The sequence below is a fragment of the Nyctereutes procyonoides genome, unplaced genomic scaffold (genome assembly GCF_905146905.1).
Source record: "Nyctereutes procyonoides isolate TBG_1078 unplaced genomic scaffold, NYPRO_anot_genome, whole genome shotgun sequence".
NCBI classification, from domain to species: Eukaryota; Metazoa; Chordata; class Mammalia; order Carnivora; family Canidae; genus Nyctereutes; species Nyctereutes procyonoides.
In genome coordinates, this window is record NW_026575033.1 from 7,776,694 (window position 1) to 7,798,870 (window position 22,177).

The 22,177-nt window shown below is 43.6% G+C and overlaps 2 protein-coding genes and 2 non-coding genes across 6 annotated transcripts; all 4 read left to right on the forward strand.

The window, feature by feature from the left end:
• The first annotated feature begins 5,098 nt into the window (after positions 1-5,098).
• On the forward strand, positions 5,099-9,666 carry RPL21 (ribosomal protein L21). Its single transcript, XM_055317248.1, has 6 exons — positions 5,099-5,262; positions 7,136-7,214; positions 7,480-7,541; positions 8,121-8,233; positions 9,107-9,257; positions 9,457-9,666. The coding sequence occupies exons 2-6, from the start codon at positions 7,148-7,150 to the stop codon at positions 9,544-9,546; spliced, it is 483 nt and encodes a 160-aa protein (XP_055173223.1). The 5' UTR covers positions 5,099-5,262; positions 7,136-7,147; the 3' UTR covers positions 9,547-9,666.
• LOC129504676 (small nucleolar RNA SNORD102) lies at positions 7,938-8,008 on the forward strand. Its single transcript, XR_008663404.1, has one exon. It is a non-coding gene; the product is annotated as a small nucleolar RNA SNORD102 (small nucleolar RNA).
• On the forward strand, positions 8,282-8,408 carry LOC129504680 (small nucleolar RNA SNORA27). The gene has a single exon (XR_008663408.1). It is a non-coding gene; the product is annotated as a small nucleolar RNA SNORA27 (small nucleolar RNA).
• Positions 9,667-10,501: 835 nt separating the features above from the next.
• On the forward strand, positions 10,502-21,840 carry RASL11A (RAS like family 11 member A). Of its 3 annotated transcripts, XM_055317247.1 has the most exons (5): positions 10,502-13,145; positions 18,869-19,060; positions 19,747-19,803; positions 19,909-19,988; positions 21,132-21,840. In XM_055317247.1, exons 3-5 carry the CDS (start codon positions 19,749-19,751, stop codon positions 21,597-21,599), a joined length of 603 nt encoding a protein of 200 aa, XP_055173222.1. In that variant the 5' UTR covers positions 10,502-13,145; positions 18,869-19,060; positions 19,747-19,748; the 3' UTR covers positions 21,600-21,840. The 3 variants fall into 3 exon arrangements, with proteins under 3 accessions (XP_055173222.1, XP_055173221.1, XP_055173219.1); XM_055317246.1 differs by lacking the exon at positions 10,502-13,145 and having other exon boundaries at positions 17,418-19,060; XM_055317244.1 differs by lacking the exons at positions 10,502-13,145; positions 18,869-19,060 and adding an exon at positions 19,151-19,406.
• The last annotated feature ends 337 nt before the right edge of the window (positions 21,841-22,177 follow it).

Here is a 22,177-nt window from a genome sequence, read left to right on the forward strand (position 1 = left end):
TAAATAAATGGAGGCTCACTTTGAAAATCCATTTGGCAATCTTTTATGAAGTTAGACCCACACCTACCTATAGTCAAGCAATGTTGAATCTGGGTATTTTCCCAAGAGAAATTAAAACACACAAAATGCTTGATAGTTTTATGCATAGCATCAAAAATTTGCAAACAACCCAATTTCCATCAAGAGAAGAATGTATAAATAATTTGTAGTATATTCACACAGTGGAATACTACTTAGTATTAGAAAAGGAATTGAACTAGGATGCCTGGGTGGCTCAGTGGTTGAGCATCTGCCTTTGGCTCAGGTCGTGATCCAGAGTCCTGAGATCGAGTCCCATATTGGGCTCCCTGCAGGGAACCTACTTCTCCCCTTGCCTATGTCTCTGCCTCTCTCTATCTCTCACAAATAAATGAATAAAATCTTTAAAAAAAAAAAAAGGAATTGAACTATTGGTACATATGACATGATGGAAATCTCGAAAACAGGCCAAACAAAAAGAGCAGACAAACAAGAGTACACACTGTATAACACCATTTATGTGAAATTTAAGAATAGGCAAAACTAATCCATAATTACAGAAATCAGAATATTGAATGGCTCTGGTAGGGGAGGACTGGCTGGAAAGGAACATCAGGGAATTTTCCACAGGGACGGCAATACCCTACATCTTTGTTGGAAATATTGGTTATAAGGTTATAAAAGTTAGTCAAGGGGATCCCTGAGTGGCTCAGTGGTTTAGCGCCTGCCTTTGGCCCAGGGCATGATCCTGGAGTTCCAGGATCGAGTCCCGCATCAGGTTCCTGGCATGAAGCCTGCTTCTTCCTCCTGTCTCTCTCTCTCTCTCTATGTCTATCATAAATAAATAAATCTTTTAAAAAAATAAAAGTTAGTAAAAAATCATCTACTTGTATACCTAGGATCTGCCCATTTTAGTGTTTACATTTAAAAAATCTAATTCAGTCTCTCACTCTCTCATGTATACACACATATACATATATCATGATACTGTTCAATGATTTATTATTCAATTAAGTCATGAACGATGTACAAAGTCTAAAATGGTGGGCCACAGCAAGAACACATTTAATTTTGGATTGTTGTACTAATGTTTTTATGTTTTTATTATTTTCTTAGGCTAACAGTAATACAATTTTGGTTACACTTAGCCTGGACCAACTCATGAGTGGCATAAATAACAGAATATACTAAAAAACAGTACTGACTTAGAATTAAATTTTTCCTATAACAAAGATTTTTTTTTAAGTCACCTAAAATAGAATTGCAAATACTTTGGTCAGAGACATTTGGATTTGCTTTATAACTTAAACATCTTTCTAAATTCCTAACTACATAGATAATAAAGCTACATAGGTTAATGTTTAGGAAACAAAAAGATGAGAAAGAATGAGCCATCTGAAAGCCAAAGGGAAAAGGGTGCACAAAGGCCCTGAGGCTAGAAAGACCTGGCTTGGGTTAGGGAACTACAGAGGGCAGTGAGAACTCCAATGAACTGGGGCAGGAACCAAGTGAACCTGGAAAGTTAACCAAGAACTGCTTTACGCAACCTTGTAAACCAAGGTAATGAGTTTAAATTTTATTCTAAGAGTAATAGAAAGCCGTTGGAGGACTTTGAGCAAAGTCATGATATAATCAGGCTCACATTTCTAAAAGACCATTTTTGACTACTACATAGAAAATGTCAGCCAGGGGCACCTGGGTGGCTCAGTTGGTTAAGTGTCTGCCTTGGCTCAGGTCATGATCTTGGGGTCCTGGGATTGAGCAGAGTCCGGACTCTCTGCTCAGTGGGGAACCTGCTCTTTCTCTTCCTCTGCCCCTCCCTATACTTGTGCTTACGGTCTCTCAAAATAAATAAATCTTAAAAAAAAAAAGGATGGAGCAGAAGCTAGAAAGAAGTGACCTTGACAGGTCCATTGCTAGTTCAGGCAAGAGATTCCAGTGGTGGTAGTAGAGATGGAAAGAAGTAGGCCATCTGTAGATATATTTTATAGGTGGAACCGGACAAAATTTGCTGATGGATATGGTGGGGCAAAGAAAAACTTAAAAATGAAACCAAGGTTTCTGGTTTATGTTATTTACTCACATGGAAAATACTGGACTGAAAACAGGTTTGGAGGTGGAAAACCTAAGTTTTATTTTGGACCCATTAACTTTGAGATACTGAAAAGTATCCAAGAATAGATTTACCCTGAATAGTTTTGAGAAGAGTCTTGAATGTAAACAAATTAATCCGGTAGTAAGCAGGATAGAGATGAAATTTAAAATTATAGGTATTCATGGAATTCCCTAAGAAGAGATAGAAAGAGAAGAGCAGGGGAACTAGTCCAAGTTCTGAGGAAGTCTTTTATTTATAGGACAGGAAGAATAAAGAAACCCAGTAAAACAGGATGTGGAGTGGTCAGAAAGGGTAGTGTTTCATGGAGGGAATGGCCAAAGTTTCTGAGAGATGAAGGAAGACATGAACAGAGAATATGTTTTCGTTTTGGGAACATAGATGCAATTTTAACGGCATAACTGGGGTAGAAGTCAGATGAAACTGAAAACAGAATGGGAGATCAGAGATAATAATGTTCAGCAATGACATTGCTGAAATCTGACAGTTTTTAATGTACAAAAACAGTAATTTCAATGATTCCTTTTTTAAAAAGTTTTATGGAAGAAAACATGGAGCAGTATAGAAGGGAAAATGAGTCAAGTTGGGCCAGGAAGGTGGAAGGAAAGGGTTGTGGGTTTTAGATGGAAAGACCAAAGCATGCTTGTATATCGATAAAAATGAAGCAATTATCAGCTGAAAAAAGGTGAAGAAAAGGGATGGAAGACTTGGTTATCGAAGAAAAAATGTGAAATAACCTTTACAAAGTGTAGATACGTAAACTAACTCTAGAACCGCAGTGGGAATATTAGGCACCACTTAAGAATTGTTGATCACGAGTGTACGATCAAATGCCTACAGAGATAAGACAAGTAAACAACTGAAGCAGGCTCAGTGGACATGAAACTCAAGAATATATATCCAGGGGATCCCTGGGTGGCGCAGCGGTTTGGCGCCTGCCTTTGGCCCAGGGCGCGATCCTGGAGATCCGGGATCGAATCCCACGTCGGGCTCCCAGTGCATGGAGCCTGCTTCTCCCTCTGCCTGTGTCTCTGCCTCTCTCTCTCTCTCTCTGTGACTATCATAAATAAATAAAAATTTAAAAAAAAAGAATATATATCCAATCTAAATGGGGTGGCCACTGGATTGCTGCCACCAAAACTGTCAATCCTATGTCGCCACATCCTCTGATTTTTCAAGAGGAGCCAGAAATCTTGTGATGTATCTTAATTTTAAAAACTCTTTATATTGACGAAAACAGGCTGCATTTACCCAAGGCTGTCCACTTGTTAGAGGAGAGTGATCTGGAAAACTGACTTGAGTTAGTTGAGATGGAGTGACTGTGATGATGAACTATTAAATTAAGCTAGGTGAAGAATATAGAAGCTAAAGGGAGTTAATGGTTAACAGTGAAGGTGGAGGAGTCAATGTATTAGAGGAATTGATGAAGACTGGCTCCTGATACCTCAAGTTCTTGAGCAAGTGAGCTCAGGGCTAGAGACTAAAGCCACAGAATGTATACAATCAAGATGTTGGGGCCTATGCTGTTTTTAGAAATTACACATTCCAGATACATCAGGGGAGTACAACAAATAAATGCAGAAAGATCAATGGGATAGCATTATTTAAATTCAAACATGTTAAGATCTTTGTTGCTTCGCTGACTTTTAGAAAATGCATCACAAAACTATAATGAGAAAACCATCAAATTCCAGTATTGGGACATTCTACGAATACCTGACCAGTACTCCTCAAATGTCAAGCTCATCAAAAACAAGGAAGTCTGAGAAAGTGCCACGGCATAAGGAGACATCGTAATTACATGTAACGCGGTGCCCTGGATGGAATCCTGATATCAAAAGCATATTAGGTAAAATCGGGGAAATCTGAATAAACAGGGGATTTTAGTTAATAATGCACAAAATTGGTCCACTAACTGTAACAAATGTACCATACTGATGTAAAATGTTAATAGGGGAAACTGGGTACCAGGTACACAGAAATTCTTTGTACGATTTTCTCAAGAAAATGTTTTTAAATATATCTAACACTGCTCTAAAAAACACACTTTATTAAAAAATGTGTCAGAAAACCGTAATGAATAAAACAACCGCTACCTACAAATTCCATACTCAGCTTGCTTAATAATGGTCAAAACAGTAAAAGCCTCTTTTACTACTTCATGATTCCTTCCCTACCGGACACGAAATTTCTAAATTCGATTTTTACTCCCTTTTATTTCTTGACTACTTCCACCAATCTGCATAGAATACCTAAGCAACACATGGTACTGTTTTACATGTTTTAAGATTCTATGTATATAAGTTGTCACACTATGTACGTCCTACATCTTGCTCTTTTTTTGCTTCGTATTTCTGGGTCCAGTATTGATGGACTGGCACAGTTCATCACATGAGCATTCCATTAAAGTATCTGTTCTCTCCCGTGGATCTTGCTGATTTCTTGCTTCTACTGACAGTGCTGGCTTACATGCCGAAGTTTCTACAAGCTATACACTCAGGAGCAGAACACTAGGGTAGACTATTTGAAATTTTGCCAAATCGTTTTCAAAATGGACGTAACATTTACGCACACACCAGCAAGAGCGTGGTGTATCTTGACTCATAAAGGAAAAAGAAAATCGAAAGACATACAAACTGGATAATACGTTTGCCTCATTTACAATCTGTCTCTCGTGTCCACGTAATCATTTCCGCAAACACAGAGCAGCTCCTAGCCCCGCAAAGGCGCAAAGGCGCCATCACACCAACCTCTCCCGGGCCCCCGGAGACGCCGACGCCGACGCCGACGCCGACGCCGACGCACGCGCGCTTCCGGCGTAAGCTCAGCGCAAAGGCGAACGTCGGCACGCGCGGGACGTCGGCGTCGTGTTGGACGCCCTGGAAGGCCCCTTTGCGGGCTGTCTGGAAAGCTCCAAATGTCAGCTTGTGTTGGTCTATTGCCTCTTTTCCACAGGAAAGAAAAATATTCCGACAGGCTCTCCTTGTTCTCTGAGCAGAACCCCGTTCCCCAGAGAAGCGGCGTTCGCCTCTCATTTCATTCGGGCAGTGCTGCGGGCAGCCCGTAGGCCCTTGTAAGGAGCGCGCTGCTGCCCCGCCTCCTTCCTTTCGGCCGGAACCGCCATCTTCCAGGTAGGGCCTACGCGTGGCTCCCGGCGCCGCGTGCCCGGTAGACTGGGGTTCTGAGCCTGTAAGCGGTGCTCCCGGCACTGAGGGCCTAGGGAGACGGTGTAGCCTGTCCGGGGCCCACGGGCCGGTGGAGGCGTGGGTGGGGGGGGGCCTGTGCTCATCCAGACTGGGTCTCCTGGGCCGGGGGCTGGGCAGCAGGCCGCGCCCTGCGCGGGGAGAGACTCGACGAGAGCGGAGCCCGGGCGCTGGGCCGAGGCAGCTCGGGTCGTTCTGGGAAGGGGCTTGTTTTCCCCGTGTCCCCACGGCTTCAGCTTCGGCGTCCTGGGCCTCGGAACAGGTTGTGTGGGGCCGCGTGGCCCAGTGCTTAGCGGCCTCTCTTCGGTGTGGGGTTTTGGCCCCTGCTGGGAGGCCTGAACTTGTGATGTTCGTGGCTGGGGGCTTCGGGAGCGGGGGCCGGCTGGGGGGCTGTGCCCTCCGCGAGGCCTGGTCGTGTGAGAAAACCTGGGCTCGCGGCCCGAAAACAGAATGCTTGCCTTGCAAGACGAGAGCTCCAGACCAGCTCGGCGTCGGCGCGAGACGGCATCCGGCGGTTTTAGATTTGGGCCTCGAGTCGCCTTTGGACCCACGGAAAGTGCTTTCAGGTTGCCGCGAGTGTTCTGTTAACGTTGGGGCAGCCTGTGAATAGCTGTGTGTCCCGTTTGGAACTTCGGGGGAAAGTCCATTGCTATTTATCCTTAGTTGTGTTTTGCTTTGTTTTCCTTTTCTTTCTTTCATCTGGTTTATAAACGTTCCCTACCAGAGGTGAGCAAACTGCAGGTTGGTTGCATTTTGTAGTGGATCCTGTTGGGTACTGTTGCAGAATCTGAAAGCATCACTGTTTCCTACGTTTATTATTACTTTTTAAGGCGTGTGTTGTTGGTTCGTGGTGGGGTAGATTTTTTTCTTTACTGGGGAAAGTGGGTCTGGTGGAAGGAGAATGAACTCTGCAGTCAGGAATTCCCTCGCATTTCTGAATCTGCCACCTAGTGACTCCATGAAGCGATTTTGACCTGCAGAGTCTCTCTCCCGGCTTTTGAACTTGGTACTTTGGTATGAGTTGATGCAAATGTACAGAATCTGAGAATTAAAGCAGGATATCGGGCTCTTAATAGATGCTTAGTTGCTTTTTTAAAGAGTAATGGATGCGTATGTTGTAACAGTGATTCGGCCTTGGTGGGTTAGGGGAAACATTGTGTCTCCTTACCTTCCGTGCTAAATGAGTGAGGTACTTTGGAGTCTTTTGAAATGATGTTAGTAAGAGACTGATTTATATGACAGTGCCTTCAGGTTAAGCCTGACTTACCGTAGATTTGCCGTGTAGTAGGAATAATTCTCAGTAGTGGTAGTTCTGCCCTCAAATGACCTAAAGCAATAAAAAAAAATGCCTCTAAGAGAAGGGGTTTAATCCACCATGTAAAAATGCAGGGCTGAGTTGTCTTAACTCCAACAATAAATTACCAACTAGTTAGCGATTCCAGTGCCTTTAGCATTCTGGGCTGGGTTCTACCACAAATAGCGTGGTTTCAGAAGTTTGGTTGTGTTTTTTATATTCTAATAGGGAAAGTACTGGTGTGGGTTCTAAATTCCAGTTCTGCTACCTAGTAGCTTTACTGTTAATATAAATTAGGCAGTTTTGCCAAAAATCTTATGTGCCAAAATGATGGGGTTTTACCATTTATAAGAAATACTGATTGGTGAGTCAGCTTGCTACATTTCTTAATTCTGTTGCTCCTATAGTGCAAGCATTAGACGTTTATAGGATTGTTTGTTTTTTTTGTTTGAAAAGACAAATGTCAATTTTGCATTTGCATTTCACTTTTATGCTTTCTGTTTTCAGTAATTCGCCAAAATGACCAACACAAAGGGAAAGAGGAGAGGTACCCGCTACATGTTCTCTAGGCCTTTTAGAAAACATGGTAAGTAGATTTACCCTCTTAGCAAACATAGCATACAGTCATACGATGCGTTCTTACTAAATGACATTAATTAATGGCACCTTCCTAACTTATTTTTGTAATAAATGAAAAGCATGAATTTCATATAGTAATTTCTTACCAGCAAGATTTAAAAATACAACTGTCAAAGATAAGTATGTTGAAAGCTAGTAAGCTTACGTGTTTCTTTTATACTCTACACTTTTTAATCTTGATATTAACTATACTGATTTTTTTTTGGGTGCAGGAGTTGTTCCTTTGGCCACATACATGCGAATCTATAAGAAAGGTGATATTGTGGACATCAAGGTAAATTCTAAAGTTGGGTAAATAGCCTACAGAATAGTATTAAGAAGGTAGAAAAGTTTAGTCTGGTATTGGAATTCAAATACTGATGTATGTTGAATCTGTTGGCTTTTTCTCCTAAATAGGGAAAATCTTCAGTCCGAATAAGAGCTCATAAATGTAGAATGGCTAATTTAACTTTCAGAAACCAGGGTTATTTAAAGTGCTGTTCTTGAATCTAAGAACTTTTGTCGTTACTTAACAGGTTGTGGAAAAACCAAGAGTTTGTTGACGTGGAAAGGGGTAATAGCTTAGTGCAAAATTCAATTGTTAATGGAGATGGAGGGTTTTTGTTTGTTTGTTTTTTAAACAAGTTATGTTCTTTTGTGACCAGTGTTCAAATGTGTCCTGATACTCTGGAGCTTAATGATGATTGTCTTTTTGATTGCTTAAAGCAATGTGAAAAACACATTTCACCGGCTCTGAAAGCTCTTGAGTTGCCTTTAAAAGAAAATTTTAGAATATCTTAGTTACTTTAATAAGAGTCCAGATGTAAAGGGAAGGGGAAATTGCTGGCATAACTTTCATCTCCTTTCTTAACAGGGAATGGGCACTGTTCAAAAAGGAATGCCCCACAAATGTTACCATGGCAAAACTGGAAGGGTCTACAATGTTACTCAGCATGCTGTTGGCATTGTTGTAAACAAACAAGTTAAGTAAGTAATATCAGGATTCTTTCTCGCTGATCAGTATCCCCTCATACCTACCCCCTTTTCACTTTGCCAATTGGACTTATGTCTTTATTGGTCATTCAAGTGGGGCAAATGAAATATCCTTTTAAAACTCAAGCAAACTGGGTGTTTGCCTTGTATCCTGTCAGAGGAAACAAATTGAACTAGACTTAAGGGAAAGTTTGATTAGGGTTTGGTGATAAGCAGTTCTAGTTTTCGGAATATAAAAGTATAATTAGTAAATTTAGATTTGGTTTTGGTTAAATAATATATCAAGGTCTGTCACCTCATCTAAGGAAAGCTTAAAAGTTGGAGATTTTGAGGGCATATATGTGACACAATGGGTTAAGTGTCTGACAGTTGGTTTTGACTCAGGTTGTGGGATCCAGCCCCGAGTCAGGCTCCATGCTTAGCGTGGAGACTCTTCCTTTGGTCCCTACCCCCAGTAAATAAATAAATCTTTTGTTTATTTATTTTTAGAGAGAACGTGAGCAGCGGGGAGGGGCAGAGGGAGAGGAGAGAGAAAATCTCCAGCAGACACCTCACTCAGTGCAAAGCCCAACCTGGGGCTCAATCTCATGACCCTGGGATCATGACCTGAGCCAAAACCAAGAGTCAGACACTCAACCAACTGAGTCACCCAGGCACTCCAGTAAATAAATCGTTTTTAAAAAGTGGAGATGTTTGCTTCAAGGCCTTTTCCAGTACGATTAATGGTTATAAATTATCCATCACCTTGCTGAGTAATCCTATCTCTTGGTAAAAGGTTCGTGGTTTATTTAATAAATGAAACTACCAAATAAAATTGGACTGTTATATTTTTGCCAAAGCAGTTACAGGAATGTTTATTCTCCCCAGGGGCAAGATTCTTGCCAAGAGAATTAATGTCCGCATTGAGCATATTAAACACTCAAAGAGCCGAGATAGCTTCCTGAAGCGTGTGAAGGAAAATGATCAGAAAAAGAAGGAAGCCAAAGAGAAAGGTACTTGGGTCCAACTGAAGCGCCAGGTGAGTGCTTGACACAGATGGTTTCTTGGTATTGACCTTGGGAATTTTAAAACTTGCTCCAGTGATAGTTTTCTTTTATATGAAAGTTAATGAAAAAAAAAAGTTAATGAATTGAGTATGTTACTTCTTTGTTTCTGAGAGCACTTTGAAATTGATTACTGTGCTTGATATAATTGTTCCTTGCATTTTTTTTTAATAGCCTGCCCCACCCAGAGAAGCACACTTTGTGAGAACCAATGGAAAGGAGCCTGAACTGCTGGAACCCATTCCCTATGAATTCATGGCATGATAACTGTAAAGAAAATAAAAGACCTCAGGATTGTAAAAGTGTTTCTCTTAATTGAGTAGGAGTGTGGTTGGTGTCCTTTGACTTAAAAAAATATTTAAAGCAAACTCTTGTTCTAATTCATTGGGTGATATTTTTTCTTTCTTGCTGAAAGGTGTGAGGTGGTTTATTGTACAACAGAGTATACTTAATTGGTTAGAAAACTGCCAGGTATTACTTTGAAAATATTTATAGTAGTTGGGAAATAGTCCCTTTAAATCCCTAAGGAAAAAAAAATTAAATACATGAAAGGTTACCTATCACATTCATTACGTTTCAGTTCAGGGATAGCTACGAGTACTTGTAATTATATCCTGTCATACATAGCTGTGTTTTGATGATAAAGAACTTGCCTTTGAAGTCAACTACTTATAAATAGATTGTTTAAAGCACTGGTCTGGTTCCTACCAAATTGTTTTCCCTGTCATTTCCTGTCACAATTTTCCTGTATGGTGCTTTAGCTCTTCGGAAAACTTGGTTTTCTTGGAGGTGTTCTTTCTTACCCCAATTCCTTTGCACTTTCCTTTGCCTGAAATACTTACACTTTAAGTTGCTGAATTTTCTCATTTCATCTTGAGTGTCATAGGTGAAACTTCCCTGATAAGAGTATCTTAAGGAGAGGAACAAAAGTGCTTGGAATCAGGAGAAAAATTATTTCTGATTTGGGATAGTAGAATAAAGTCCTTACACCTGTTCCCACTACAGGTGTGTGCGCTTTTTTTATGATGTTTATAATTTTTAGCATGTTCTCCATTAAATCTGATGTTAGAGACAGTAAATTTTGCCCTCCTAGGTACTGGCACATAATAGGCATTGCATAAATGTTCTTTTTTTTTTTTTTTTAAAGGTGTGTGCTTTTTTTTTTTATTCTTTTTTTTTTTTTTTTAATTTTTATTCATTTATGATAGGCACACTGAGAGAGAGAGAGAGGCAGAGACACAGGCAGAGAGAAGCAGGCTCCATGCACCGGGAGCCTGACGTGGGATTCGATCCCGGGTCTCCAGGATCGCGCCCTGGGCCAAAGGCAGGCGCTAAACCGCTGTGCCACCCAGGGATCCCCATAAATGTTCTTTGAATTGAGGTTTTTTGTTTTTTAATGAGCAGATGTTTTCTGTTTCTGTGTTTGACCTTGTTTTCCTGTGGATTTTATCAAACTAGAATGTTTTGGATTTGGAGGGCTCCTAACCATTTTGTAATTGGGATTATTAAGTCTCCTACATGATGTGGAAAGATCAGGAAACCTCAAACTTTATTTTCCAGCAGTTTGTGATAACCTCACTTTCTGTTGGCCCATGTAAAATGAGGGTGTTACCTATGTGTGTATAGGGATTGAACCAAATGATTCCCAGATGTCCTTTGTGCACTTAGCATCTATAACTCTGTTCCCCTGACCACCAGATGACACAATTGTGACAGAAGATATGGCAGAGGATAAAATCCTCAGTTCAGGAGGGCTGGTGAAGGTGAAAATATTGAGCAAAAGAAAGTCTGTAAATAGAACTGGCTTAGGGAAGTTATTAGGGCAGATCATCAGAAAATGAACTCTTCCATCTGCTGTACAGTGTGGCAGTTTTCTAATGCGCTGTTAATGGCAATAATGGAACTGATCTACATAAAACATTTTTGGTAATGGGGTTTCCTGGGTGGCTCAGTCCAGCTTTATGAGAGACAGATAAGGTGGAGGGAGAAGCAGGCTCCCTGCAGAGAACCTGATGCAGGACTAGATCCCTGGACCTAACTTGAGCCACACACCCTTTCTAAAATAAAAGCTTTTAAAAACCTTTGGTATTGGGTTAGTCTTTAAAAATAGTTATTCTCACAATAGAGTTAAAGACATTTTCCTGAGTCTCAATTAGTTTTAAGTTGCTTTCCTGTTTTTTTATATATATATATTTTAAGATTTTATTTATTCACAAGAGACACACAGAGAGAAGAGACATTGGCAGAAGCAGGCTTCATGCAGGGAGCCTGATGGTGGGATTCGATCCTGGATCCCAGGATCATGCCCTGAGCAAAAGGCAGACGCTCAACCTCTGAGCCACTCAGGCATCCCTTAAGTTGCTTTCCTAAAGGGTTATAGCAGTTGGTACTCTGAATTAGTGAAAGAAAGTGCTTGTCTGCACTCTTATCAGCTCTGGTTATTATAATTCAGTCTTTGGTAATTCTGTGGAAGGAAATACTGGCAGTTTTTAAAGTTGGCTTCAGCTTCTGGTTTCGTTTCTTTTTTTTTTTTTATTCATGAGAGCAGGCAGAAGGAGAAGGAGAAGCAGGCTTCATGCAGGGAGCTTGACCTGGGACTCGATCCCAGGTCTCCAGGATCTCGCCCCGGGCTGAAGGTGGCGCTAAACCGCTGAGCCACCTGGGCTTCCCCTGGTTTCCTTTTCTGCGATCTGCTGGGGATCTTATTTCTCTGACCTCCAGATTCTGAAGTGCATTCTATTCAAGCCCTGCATCATATGGTCAGTGCCCACCTTTCTGACCTATTTCCAGCTCTAAAGTCTTGTTCACTTATGCTAGCTTTGCAATTCCTCAAATAGGCCAACTATACACTTCAGCTTTTGTAGGCTTAAGCTTAAATAGGATTCCCATTGTCCTCTATTTTCAGTCTCAAGTTTTTCCAAGACTGTCTCAACACTAAACTGCTTCCTCTTGCTCTATCCTTTTTTTCTTTAAAGTACTTAACCAGTGCCAGTAAGTTTCATTTTGTTGGGGAGTCTTAACTTATTTTGTTGGGAATACTTAACTATTACCTACTCTATTAGGAAAGGGGGGCCAGCCCAGTTGGCTTAGCAGTCTAGCACCGCCTTCAGCCCGGGGTGTGATCCTGGGGATCCGGGATCAAGTCCCATATCAGGCTCCCTGCGTGGAGCCTGCTTCTCCCTCTGCCTGTTTCTCTGCCTGTCTCTGTCTCTCATGAATAAATAAAATCTTAAAAAAAAAAAAAAAAAACTGAAGGAGGTTACTACTTAGGAACAGTAAGACACTAAGCTATATAAAACAAGGTGTAAGGGCATCATAGGATGTAAAAGGACAGCAGAAGGGAGAGAATTCATGTTGACATGGTTCATGCTTCTGCTCTCTTATGTCACTGGTTATTCTTAGTCTCCTGTATCCTTGACCCTTTGACTTGGTGCTTCCTTGACTTCAGTCTACAGACTTGTGAAAAACAGCAAATTAAGTTAAGCTGCTCTTGTGCCTGCCTTGTCCCTTTCATAACTTAATTTCCTGATCTCCAAATCTGGCTTCTGTCCCCACCACTCCTATGAAACTATTCTCCTAGGTTACTAACTAGTAATGTGACTTTGATTTTTTATCTCCTTGATATTTGACAGTGCCAACAAATTATTTTCTGTTCCAGAGGCTTCTGCTGTCATACTTAAACCAAGTTCTATTTATCTCATCCATTCACTTTTTTCTGGTCCCTCTCCTTGATGCCCCACATCTGTCTCTGTTCTCTACTTTCAGAGTGATCTAAGCCAATGGTTCTCAAGTAGGATTCCCCACCTGGCATCAACATTTTGGGGGAACTTCTTAAAAATGTGTGCCACTACATCAAATTCTAGGTGAGCCCAGCACTCTTCACAGTCTTTGTGGGTGACTGAGTTCCTTGTTGTTGAAGTTAGAATCACTGACCTGTCCTTATATTAATTCACTTGAGACTCATTTTGGAGCTCACTTTCTCTGAAAGTATTTCCAACTCCCTTTTGGACAGCTCCATCTTGATATCCTGCAAATACACAGATTCGTTTGAAGGGGTTGTATTATTGAAGAAATAAATTGCATCGAATTCCCTTAGCTTTGAGTAATGTATGTACACTGATGAATTATGTGCCTGCATTGAAATGCAGGTCCTTTTAAATAACAAGTAATTGTTAGAAATTGTGAAATTATAAATGAATTTCTTACTATACAATTCCTTTTTCTACACTTGATGATAATGAAGAAAAATGTTTTAACTATAAAACTTCCTTCCCTAGATCATAAGTTAGAGCCATAACCATAAATGAAGGTGCATGGCTTCTTGAATCTTGATTCTCTTCCGATTGAACCGAGTATCTTTTAAGGACTTCTGTTTTTGTTCAGTTGACCGCAGTCCCAAGGGTTGAGTTAAAATATGTCACACTCAGTGTTGTGGCAGAAAAAATTACAGTTTCGTATCTCTTAGTGTTCTCACTAGTGTCAATGTTTTCCCCTGTGCTGTGGTGGGGGGAAAAAAGCAATTTTGCTAAAATGTAGCAATAAAAGTTGCTAAAATATAAACAAAGGTCTGTCTTGTTTTTTGAGCACAAGAGAAAACAATTGGATTTGGAATACAAGTGTCTATCCCACCTGCACTTAACATTAAGGAAAACAGGGATCCCTGGGTGGCTCAGCAGTTTAGCGCCTGCCTTTGGCCCAGGGCATGGTCCTGGAGTCCCGGGATCGAGTCCCACATCGGGCTCCCGGCATGGAGCCTGCTTCTCCCTCCTCCTGTGTCTCTGCCTCTCTCTCTCTATGTCTATCATTAATAAATAAATATTTAAAAAAAACAAGGAAAACAATTGGTGGTGCTCATACAAAAGATTTCCGAAAATCTGTTAGACAAGTTACTTAGTTGTGAATAGCTGTGAGGCAGCATCTGCAGATAGTATTGCTGAGGCAAAAAGTGTGTACAGAGGAGTGAATAAGCAGCCCAGGATTTCTGTATTTTGATTTCTTTTTCAAGCTGCAAATGTGTGTGGTGAGGAGTAACTGACAGGCTAGCTCATAAAGCCCCAAATGGAAAAGGCATAGAAAAATATTCACACACTTAACTTTCCTAGCAAGATTGGAATTTATGAAAATCATTTGATGTGGAAAAGAAACGCAGTGAGGTACTCTATTGTCTCTGAAATGAGGTTTTGGCTTAGCTCAAGTGAGGATGTGATTGAACTTTTTGCTCCTGAGCAAGAAGGAGGTTCAGAATAATTGCTTATGGAAGATGAGGAAGTAAGCAGTTCTAAGATCCGAGAGCATGGATGATACTCTGTTTTTCATATGCTCCTAGCACTGACCCCGTTATATATAGTCAGGGTTACCCTCCTCAGGAAAAGTTCAGTGGCTTTCCATAGCCTCCAGATAAAGTCCTGAGCATGGCATTCATTGCCATCCACATTCTGATCTGCAACTTTTTGGGTCATCCACTGCATCCTTCTAATGTTTGTGACTACTCCTAGCTCCCCAGACTTGCATTACACTTCCTACTTTCATGATTTTACGCATGCTGTTCCTTCAACTTGACATAGCATCTCCTACCCTCTGTTTCCACCTACCAAATATTACTCATGCTCAGAGACTGGGCCATTTCTTCCTGTAACTTTCCATGATTACCGCCACCCCCCTTCCCCATTCAGATTTAATTCTCCCCATTGCAGCTCTATTGGAGTTGGCACCCTGACCTGCTTTGTCATTCCTTTTACAAGACCGGAGTGTTTTCATTCTGCTTTCTACATTGATGGAAAATGCCAAGACTTGAAATCAGAGGGATTGAGGTGTCTTCTGAGTGGCTCTATGACTTTGGCTAAGTCATTAAACTTGTCTGAAGCTCAATTTAGGACATATTTAACCCATTTTACAGGCTTAATTAAGATAAAAGAAGAAATCTAAAGGATTTTTTTTTGGTAAACTCACAAATTTATGAGGGATAATTTCACTATGGGGATGTCTATGAAAGCAAGCAGGAATGTCTTATACTCTGTCATCCCCTCAGTAAATGATTGGTAATTGAAAATTTGCTTTTCTTCATAGTCTGTACCAGCACTTAATAGAGCCTTGCAGCAAGTAGATTTTCAATAATTTTGACTGTTTATGAAATAAAGTAGGGATCTGGTAGAGAAGCACAGTTTTTATTCTAGTGGAATTATCTAAAGATAGTCTGTGAGTATCCAATAAGCTCAGTGTTCAAGGATTTATCATACACAGGAAAGAGTTGATATTAGGAGGTGATGGATGGTGGAGGGAGAGATGTTCTTGAACTAGAGAAGGACCCTTGGCCGTTTTGCCTCAGGGCTAGAAACCAAGCTTACTTGGCTGGTAAATGGTTAATAACTTCCCAAGACTGATATTTGCGAATTGCCAAATTCTGCCCTTCACACTCATTCTAAACACCCACAAGATTTGTGTATCCATATCTGTGCCTACGCATTTCCATTATCATTTTAAAACCACTTCAGTATGCCTGTGTTGTATTGGTTGCAGTACAATTTTACATAACTCTGGACACAAATCCAAAATGAAACAGAGCACAAGCAGCAACATTTAGGCAAGGCTATTTATAATGTTCAGTAACAGTTCGGTAACATATTGTTTGTATTAAAATGTCATGGATTATCTTGTCTATTTGCAAATGCAAAGAGCTTTCCAAGGAGAATTGAATAACATTTTGAGCTCTGAGCAAAGGTGCAATGTGAATGCAAAATGGAACATAATGATCAGTGGGCAGAGTCTTAGGAATCTTACTTATTGGGTGACCTTAAACTAAAATGATCTTATTCCTGACAAGGAATGTAAGATGGGGAATGAGGTGTAAAGATAAGTCCAAGAAAGTGCTCTTTTCCCTTGAGAGTTTTGCAATTTAATCCCAGGAAAATGGAAGGTGTTTGTGGCAGATTCCATTGATTCCTACTCAGCAGTGATCACATCTTCTATCTCTTGATTTTTAATGGGGGAGCAAGGTATCTACTAGCTCCTGGAGAGGAATGAGGGTTGTTCTAAGGTAGTGCCAATCCCAGTCTTCTTTGCTGGATACTTGGATAAACTTTTTCTTAGCTTCTCAGTTCTAGAGATTGAGAGGTAATAAGTCTGCTGGGTATTGAGAATTATTTTATTTCATAATAAAAAGAAACAAAAGAATAGAGTCCCACACTTCCTTCTTGCTTTGGTAAGGACTTGCTGTTTGGTGAAGCAGGGGGGCCATTTTGTGTTCAAGGAGAACCACGAGAATCTGGGACACAAGCACTTGGACCCCTATCACTGAACAGCTGAAGGATCCCTGGGACCTAATAGTTTCAAGGTTGTTCTGTAAATAGTAACTGTCTTTATGGTGCCTTCTCTCCTGTCAAGGAAAGAGATGCCCTGCTTCAAATCTTTCCAGTTAAACAGAAGTTTAACAGAAGGGGATTGCCTGCTAAGCTGCCAAAAGTCAGTTGCTATTGAAATACAGCAGCTCAACTCAGGACATTTCCTGGAATGCTTTCTCTTGAGAGTAGGTTTCTCTCAAAACAAAGGTATTAAGATAATGGCTACACATACGACTTCTGTCTTTTCCGGTTCAAACAGTGAAGACATTCATTTATTCATTCAGGAAGTTGGTCTGTGAACAAAGGACCTAGTAAGTTCCAGGTACCACTATGTGCTGGTGCTAAAGACACAAGCTAGAGTCTCTGCCCTCCTGGGGACAGTCATGAAACAAATTCTACAGAAAGTGACAGTTGAGATCAGTGTTGCCACATCCTAAGAATGAGGAACCAGGAGAGAGGGGTTCGAGTGGCAGCACTGATCAAAGAAAGCTTCCAAGAGAGGGGTAAATAAGTCACTGTTTATTCCTAGTCTACTACAGTGTCCTGAAGAATTCCACTGAGAAGTGAAGAGAGCAGCAGGGATGGAGTAGGGGAGACACCAAGGAGTATAGGCACTAGAAATAGTGGAACTTGGACATGAGAGTGGAGTCAAGGATGACTCGCAGGTTGCTGGTTTGGACTTCTGAGTAGATGGAACATGAATTAGTGTGGTTGGTTGCAAAAATTGGATTCCATTCTCTATCCCTTTCTGCATTCCACTTAGCCCTTTTTTTTTTTTAAATCTTTTTATTTTTTCAGAGAGAAAGTGCATGAGCAGAGAAGGGTGGCAGGCAAGGACAGAGGGAGTGGAAGCAGACAACCCACTAAGCCAGAGTGGAAGCGGAACTCCATCTCCCCACCTAGAGATCAGGACCTGAGCTGAAACCCAGAGTGAGACATTTAACCAACTGAGCCACTCAGGCCTTTTAAATGTGAATTCAGCTCCCTGCACTAAGGAGTGCAGTGTATACCTCCCCTTCTCCTTGATTCTGGGCTGGAATTGTGACTTGTTTGACCAATAGAATACAGCAGGTGTTATGGGTTCCACCGAGGAGTCGGGCTCAAGAGGCCTCTTCCACTCACTCTCTCTGAAACCAGCTCAGCCAATGGGAGAGCAAGCCCTAGCCAGCCTGCTGGGGTGGGGGATGCCACCCCTCCACATGTGACTCCATCACTGCCCCCCACCCTATCACAGGTGACTGCCTGCCAGCCACCACCCACCCTCTGCCAGCTCTTTGCAGATACATGAAAGGGCCCAGGCTAGGTCAGGGAAGTCTGGCCTGGATTAGGATAACCGCTCCACTGACCTGTAGACTTGTGAGCTACTATGGGGATTGTTGTTTTAAGCCATTAAGTTTCATCCAGTTTGTCCTGCAGCAAAAGCTAGCTAATACAACCAAGATAGAAATGCAAGCTTCCTCTGAAGGGGTAAGAGTGGGGCCCTGGAACAGGCAATTGGACGTTCAAGGCTGGGACACAGGAGGCCAGAAGCATGAAGTTCTAACCTGCAAGGATCCCATCTCAAGGCTTCTGCCTTACTATGCTGGGCTCCCCAAACCCAAAACCAAGCCATTTTTCTCTTTTGTGTCCCCTTCTCCAACTCCCCCATCCTCAACCGGAACTTCATTTTACAATTAGAAGTACTTTGATAAAAGCAAAGGCATGACTCAAGTGCAGAGGACAGTATTAGCGATGGAGAATTGGTCAGAGCTCCTAGGGGATGGAATGTGTATGGAGCATTCACTAATGAGCGGACTCAACCAAGGCCAGCGGCAGGGTCCCGGCTTGGAGGCGGAGCTGCACACCGTCACTGCCACCAAGGAGCCAGATCACCATGACTGCAGATCCCTTATACTGCTGCTAATCAGGGCTTTACCCTCCTGCTTTTTCCTTATGAATGTCATCTCTCAGAACCTTTTGAAAATAAAAAGTGCAGGGATGCCTGGGTGGCTCAGCGGTTGAGCGTCTGCCTTTGGCTCAGGGTGTGATCCCCGGGGCCTGGGATCAATCCCCGCATCGGGCTTCCCTGCAGGGAGCCTGCTTCTCCCTCTGCCTATGTCTCTGCCCCTCCCTCTCTGTGTCTCTCATGAATAAATACATAAACTCTTTAAAAAGGGGGGTGGGGTGGACAAGATTCTCAACAGGAGTTTATCCCTCCCGTTGTTGCAGAAACATCCTACTGATTGCACTTTCTCCTCTCTTTCCTCCAGCTCCTAACTGATCTCAGGTTCACCCACCTGGCTAGTAACCCGGGCGGCCCCTGCGGGGTGGCGGGGGCCCCAGGGCTGCGCAGGCCCAGCTTGAGGAGAGGCATGGCACGCGCTCGGGGACGGCGGCGGCCCTTCGGGGGCCGGCGGGGAGCGAGTCGAGCGGCGAAGGGGAGCGCACGCCTCCGCGGCCGGGTGGGTCCCCGCGGGGAAGGGTGGGGAGGGGCGGGGAGGGGCGGGGAGGGGCGGAGCCCGAGGCGGTGGCCGCGCCCCCACCGCGCGCGCCCAGCCCTTTAAAGGCGCTCGCCCGGGCAGCTCGCTCGCCGCCGCGGTCCCCGCGCACCCGAGCGTCGGCGCCCGCTGCTCGCGAGCCGGTCCGGGGCGGCCGGCGCGGGGCCCTGCAGGCTTGCGCTCTCCATGCGGCCGCCCACCATGTCTGGGCACTGTCTGCTCGCGCCCATCCCCGAGTCTTCCTCCGACTACCTCCTGCCCAAGGACATCAAGCTGGCGGTGCTGGGCGCCGGCCGCGTGGGCAAGAGCGGTGAGCGCCGGGGACCGCGCGGGGACGACGGGGCCTCGTGGGCGGAGGGGGCAGGAGCAGCGCCCGGGCGAGCCTGCGCGCGTCTGCGCCGGCCCCGGCTCTCTGTCCCCCGCCAGCCGCTTTCCCCGCTGCTCCCCCGGGCCGCCTACTCCTGCTCCCGCCTGGCTCGGCCCCCGCGGCAGGTGGACACCTGCAGCCGCAGGAGAGCGTGGCGCCCGCACCTTTGGCTTCGCCGAGCCTCCGGACGTGGGTCAGACCCGCTGTTCCGAGGCCCAGAGCCCGCTTTGACGGTTCAGTCCCGGTCCTTTAACTGATTTTCCTGGTTTTTTCTCCTTTTCAGCAATGATCGTGCGCTTCCTGACCAAGAGATTCATTGGCGATTATGAACCCAATACAGGTTAGAATAATTTCGTGCTCTCTGCTCTTGTGGCTGCACGCTCCGACTTTCTTTTTTCTAATATAAGTGTGGGAATTGAAAAGCAAACTCTCCTTGGTTCTTCAGGCAAGTTGTACTCACGGCTTGTCTACGTGGAGGGAGACCAGCTGTCCTTGCAGATCCAGGACACGCCGGGTGGCATCCAGGTAAGGACAGCAGGAAGCCAACAACTGCTCAGCACCCTACACACACCCTGGGGGCTCCGCAGCAGGAGCGAGATGCAAGATGTGGCCCCACACTCCTGTTTTGCGCTTGATGAAGGCGTGGATTGTCCCTCGGTGGGCTGTTAGAAACCCTCCTGGTGGGGACGGGGCGAGTGAACGGTTAGAGAGGCAGCTTCTTCCTGCCTGCCGCCTGGAAAGGGGAGAGAGATGGTTAACCCGGCAGAGGCACCGCTACTTGTAGGGAGGGTCTCACCGCCTCTTTCAGAGCTGGGCCATGGAACCATTAACAAAACGGTTGTGGTTGTGGTTTGTGGTTGTGGTTGTGGCAGCCCGGGTGGCTCAGCCGTTTAGCGCCGCCGCCCAGGGCCTGATTGGAGACCTGGGATCGAGTCCCACGTCGGGCTCCGTGCATGGAGCCTGCTTCTCTCTCCCCCTGTGTCTCTGCCTCTCTCTCTCTCTCTCTCTCTCTCATGAATAAATAAATAAAATCTTAAAAAAAAAAACTGTTGCGGTGGGATTCTAGGGAGGGTCTTCTCCCCTAGCAGGGGCTGCAGGAGTGCTTTTGTTTCTAACCCATCCCCCAAGTCAGTTAATTGCAACCAGATAACCCCTCGGCAAGCGGTCAGGAATTTAACTTGATTAACAAGTTATTAATTGCTCTCCCTCCCAGGGAGGAAAGGTCTTGTGGAAGAGCAGAAAGAAGGAATTTGTTTCTGTAACATTCTCCAAAAGGACATGCTAAAAATATTTTTATGGGCTTGGGAAAAGATATTTATCTTGGCTTATTTTCAAAGTTTTGTTTATCCTCAGCTCCCTAAAGATTGCGCCATTCCTCCTTGAAAGTTCTCACTGAAGTCTTTCTTCAGTCAGCTGGGGCTCACCAAAGAATACCTGCCAAGCAGAGGGTTTAAAGATAATGCATTGGTGACAGCCAATAAAATAACCCATGCAGGGACCTTGCTTGTCCTGCATCTAAAGCCTCCTTCTGCAGAAGCTAAGTAGAATCTGAGCACTGTCTTTATGATTTCTTTTTTGAACGTTTTCTCCGAGGGTTACTTTGATGTTATTTTGAGTCCTCTCCCACTGAGGGCTTCCTTGATCCAGACTTGTTTTGATCTTTCTCAGGTCCAAGACAACCTCACCCAGGTAGTTGATTCCCTGTCCAAATGCGTGCAATGGGCCGAGGGCTTTCTGCTGGTCTACTCCATCACAGACTATGACAGCTACCAGTCCATCCGCCCCCTTTACCAGCATATCCGCAAGGTCCACCCCGACTCCAGGGCCCCTGTGATCATCGTGGGCAATAAGGGGGACCTTCTGCATGCCCGGCAGGTGCAAACGCACGATGGCATTCAACTAGCCAACGAGCTGGGCAGCCTGTTCCTTGAAATTTCCACCAGCGAAAACTATGAGGACGTCTGTGATGTGTTTCAACATCTCTGTAAAGAAGTGAGCAAGCTACACAGCATCAGCGGGGAGAGGAGGAGAGCCTCCATCATTCCCCGGCCACGCTCTCCCAACATGCAAGACCTCAAGAGGCGCTTCAAGCAGGCTCTATCTTCCAAAGTCAAGGCCCCCTCTGCAGTGGGGTAAACCCTTCTCACATAGACTCGGCTCCTTTTCATTGTGCATTTGTGCAGCTGAAAAGACTGGGGATCTCCCTTTTTAATTGCACATTCAAAATTTATTTTTATACAAACTATTGGTTTTCAAGTGTATGTGTATTTCTGAAAATTCAGTGATTGCCTAGATGTTGGATAGAGATTTTTTTTTAATAAAATAATTTTTTTTTTACTGTAACTGCTAGCCACTTTTCCATTAAAGGCAAAATGGCAACATTGCTCCTTGTTTCTTAAATATCTCTTTATAGAAATCATACTTGCACCAGAGCCCAGAACGGCTCCATGTTTGCCCTTAGTCTGAACTCCTATTGGTGTCTTGCATTGAAGTAAGGGGGCTTGATATAGAGGGAATCTGTTGTGGGAGAAAGGAAAGAATGTGGAGGAGGAAAGATTTGAGCAACTGCAGGATGTCTTTGATTGGGGCACTTTGCCACAGGCATGAAATTGATACCATGTAATTTTCAAGGAAAGGGGGTCATTGTATGCTGGTGCTAACAATTTGCAAACATGAATAACAGTTTTATTTATTGGTCCAAATAGAAGTCTACA

Bases quoted from the DNA above. Each gene is read 5' to 3' on its own strand.
- RPL21 (XM_055317248.1), top strand. From the start codon at position 7,148: ATGACCAACACAAAGGGAAAGAGGAGAGGTACCCGCTACATGTTCTCT. The intron at 7,215-7,479 runs GTAAGTAGATTT...TTTTGGGTGCAG, and splicing joins TAGGCCTTTTAGAAAACATG to GAGTTGTTCCTTTGGCCACA. The intron at 9,258-9,456 runs GTGAGTGCTTGA...TTTTTTTAATAG, and splicing joins GGGTCCAACTGAAGCGCCAG to CCTGCCCCACCCAGAGAAGC.
- RASL11A (XM_055317244.1), top strand. From the start codon at position 19,283: ATGCGGCCGCCCACCATGTCTGGGCACTGTCTGCTCGCGCCCATCCCC. The intron at 19,407-19,746 runs GTGAGCGCCGGG...TCTCCTTTTCAG, and splicing joins CGGCCGCGTGGGCAAGAGCG to CAATGATCGTGCGCTTCCTG. The intron at 19,804-19,908 runs GTTAGAATAATT...TTGGTTCTTCAG, and splicing joins CGATTATGAACCCAATACAG to GCAAGTTGTACTCACGGCTT.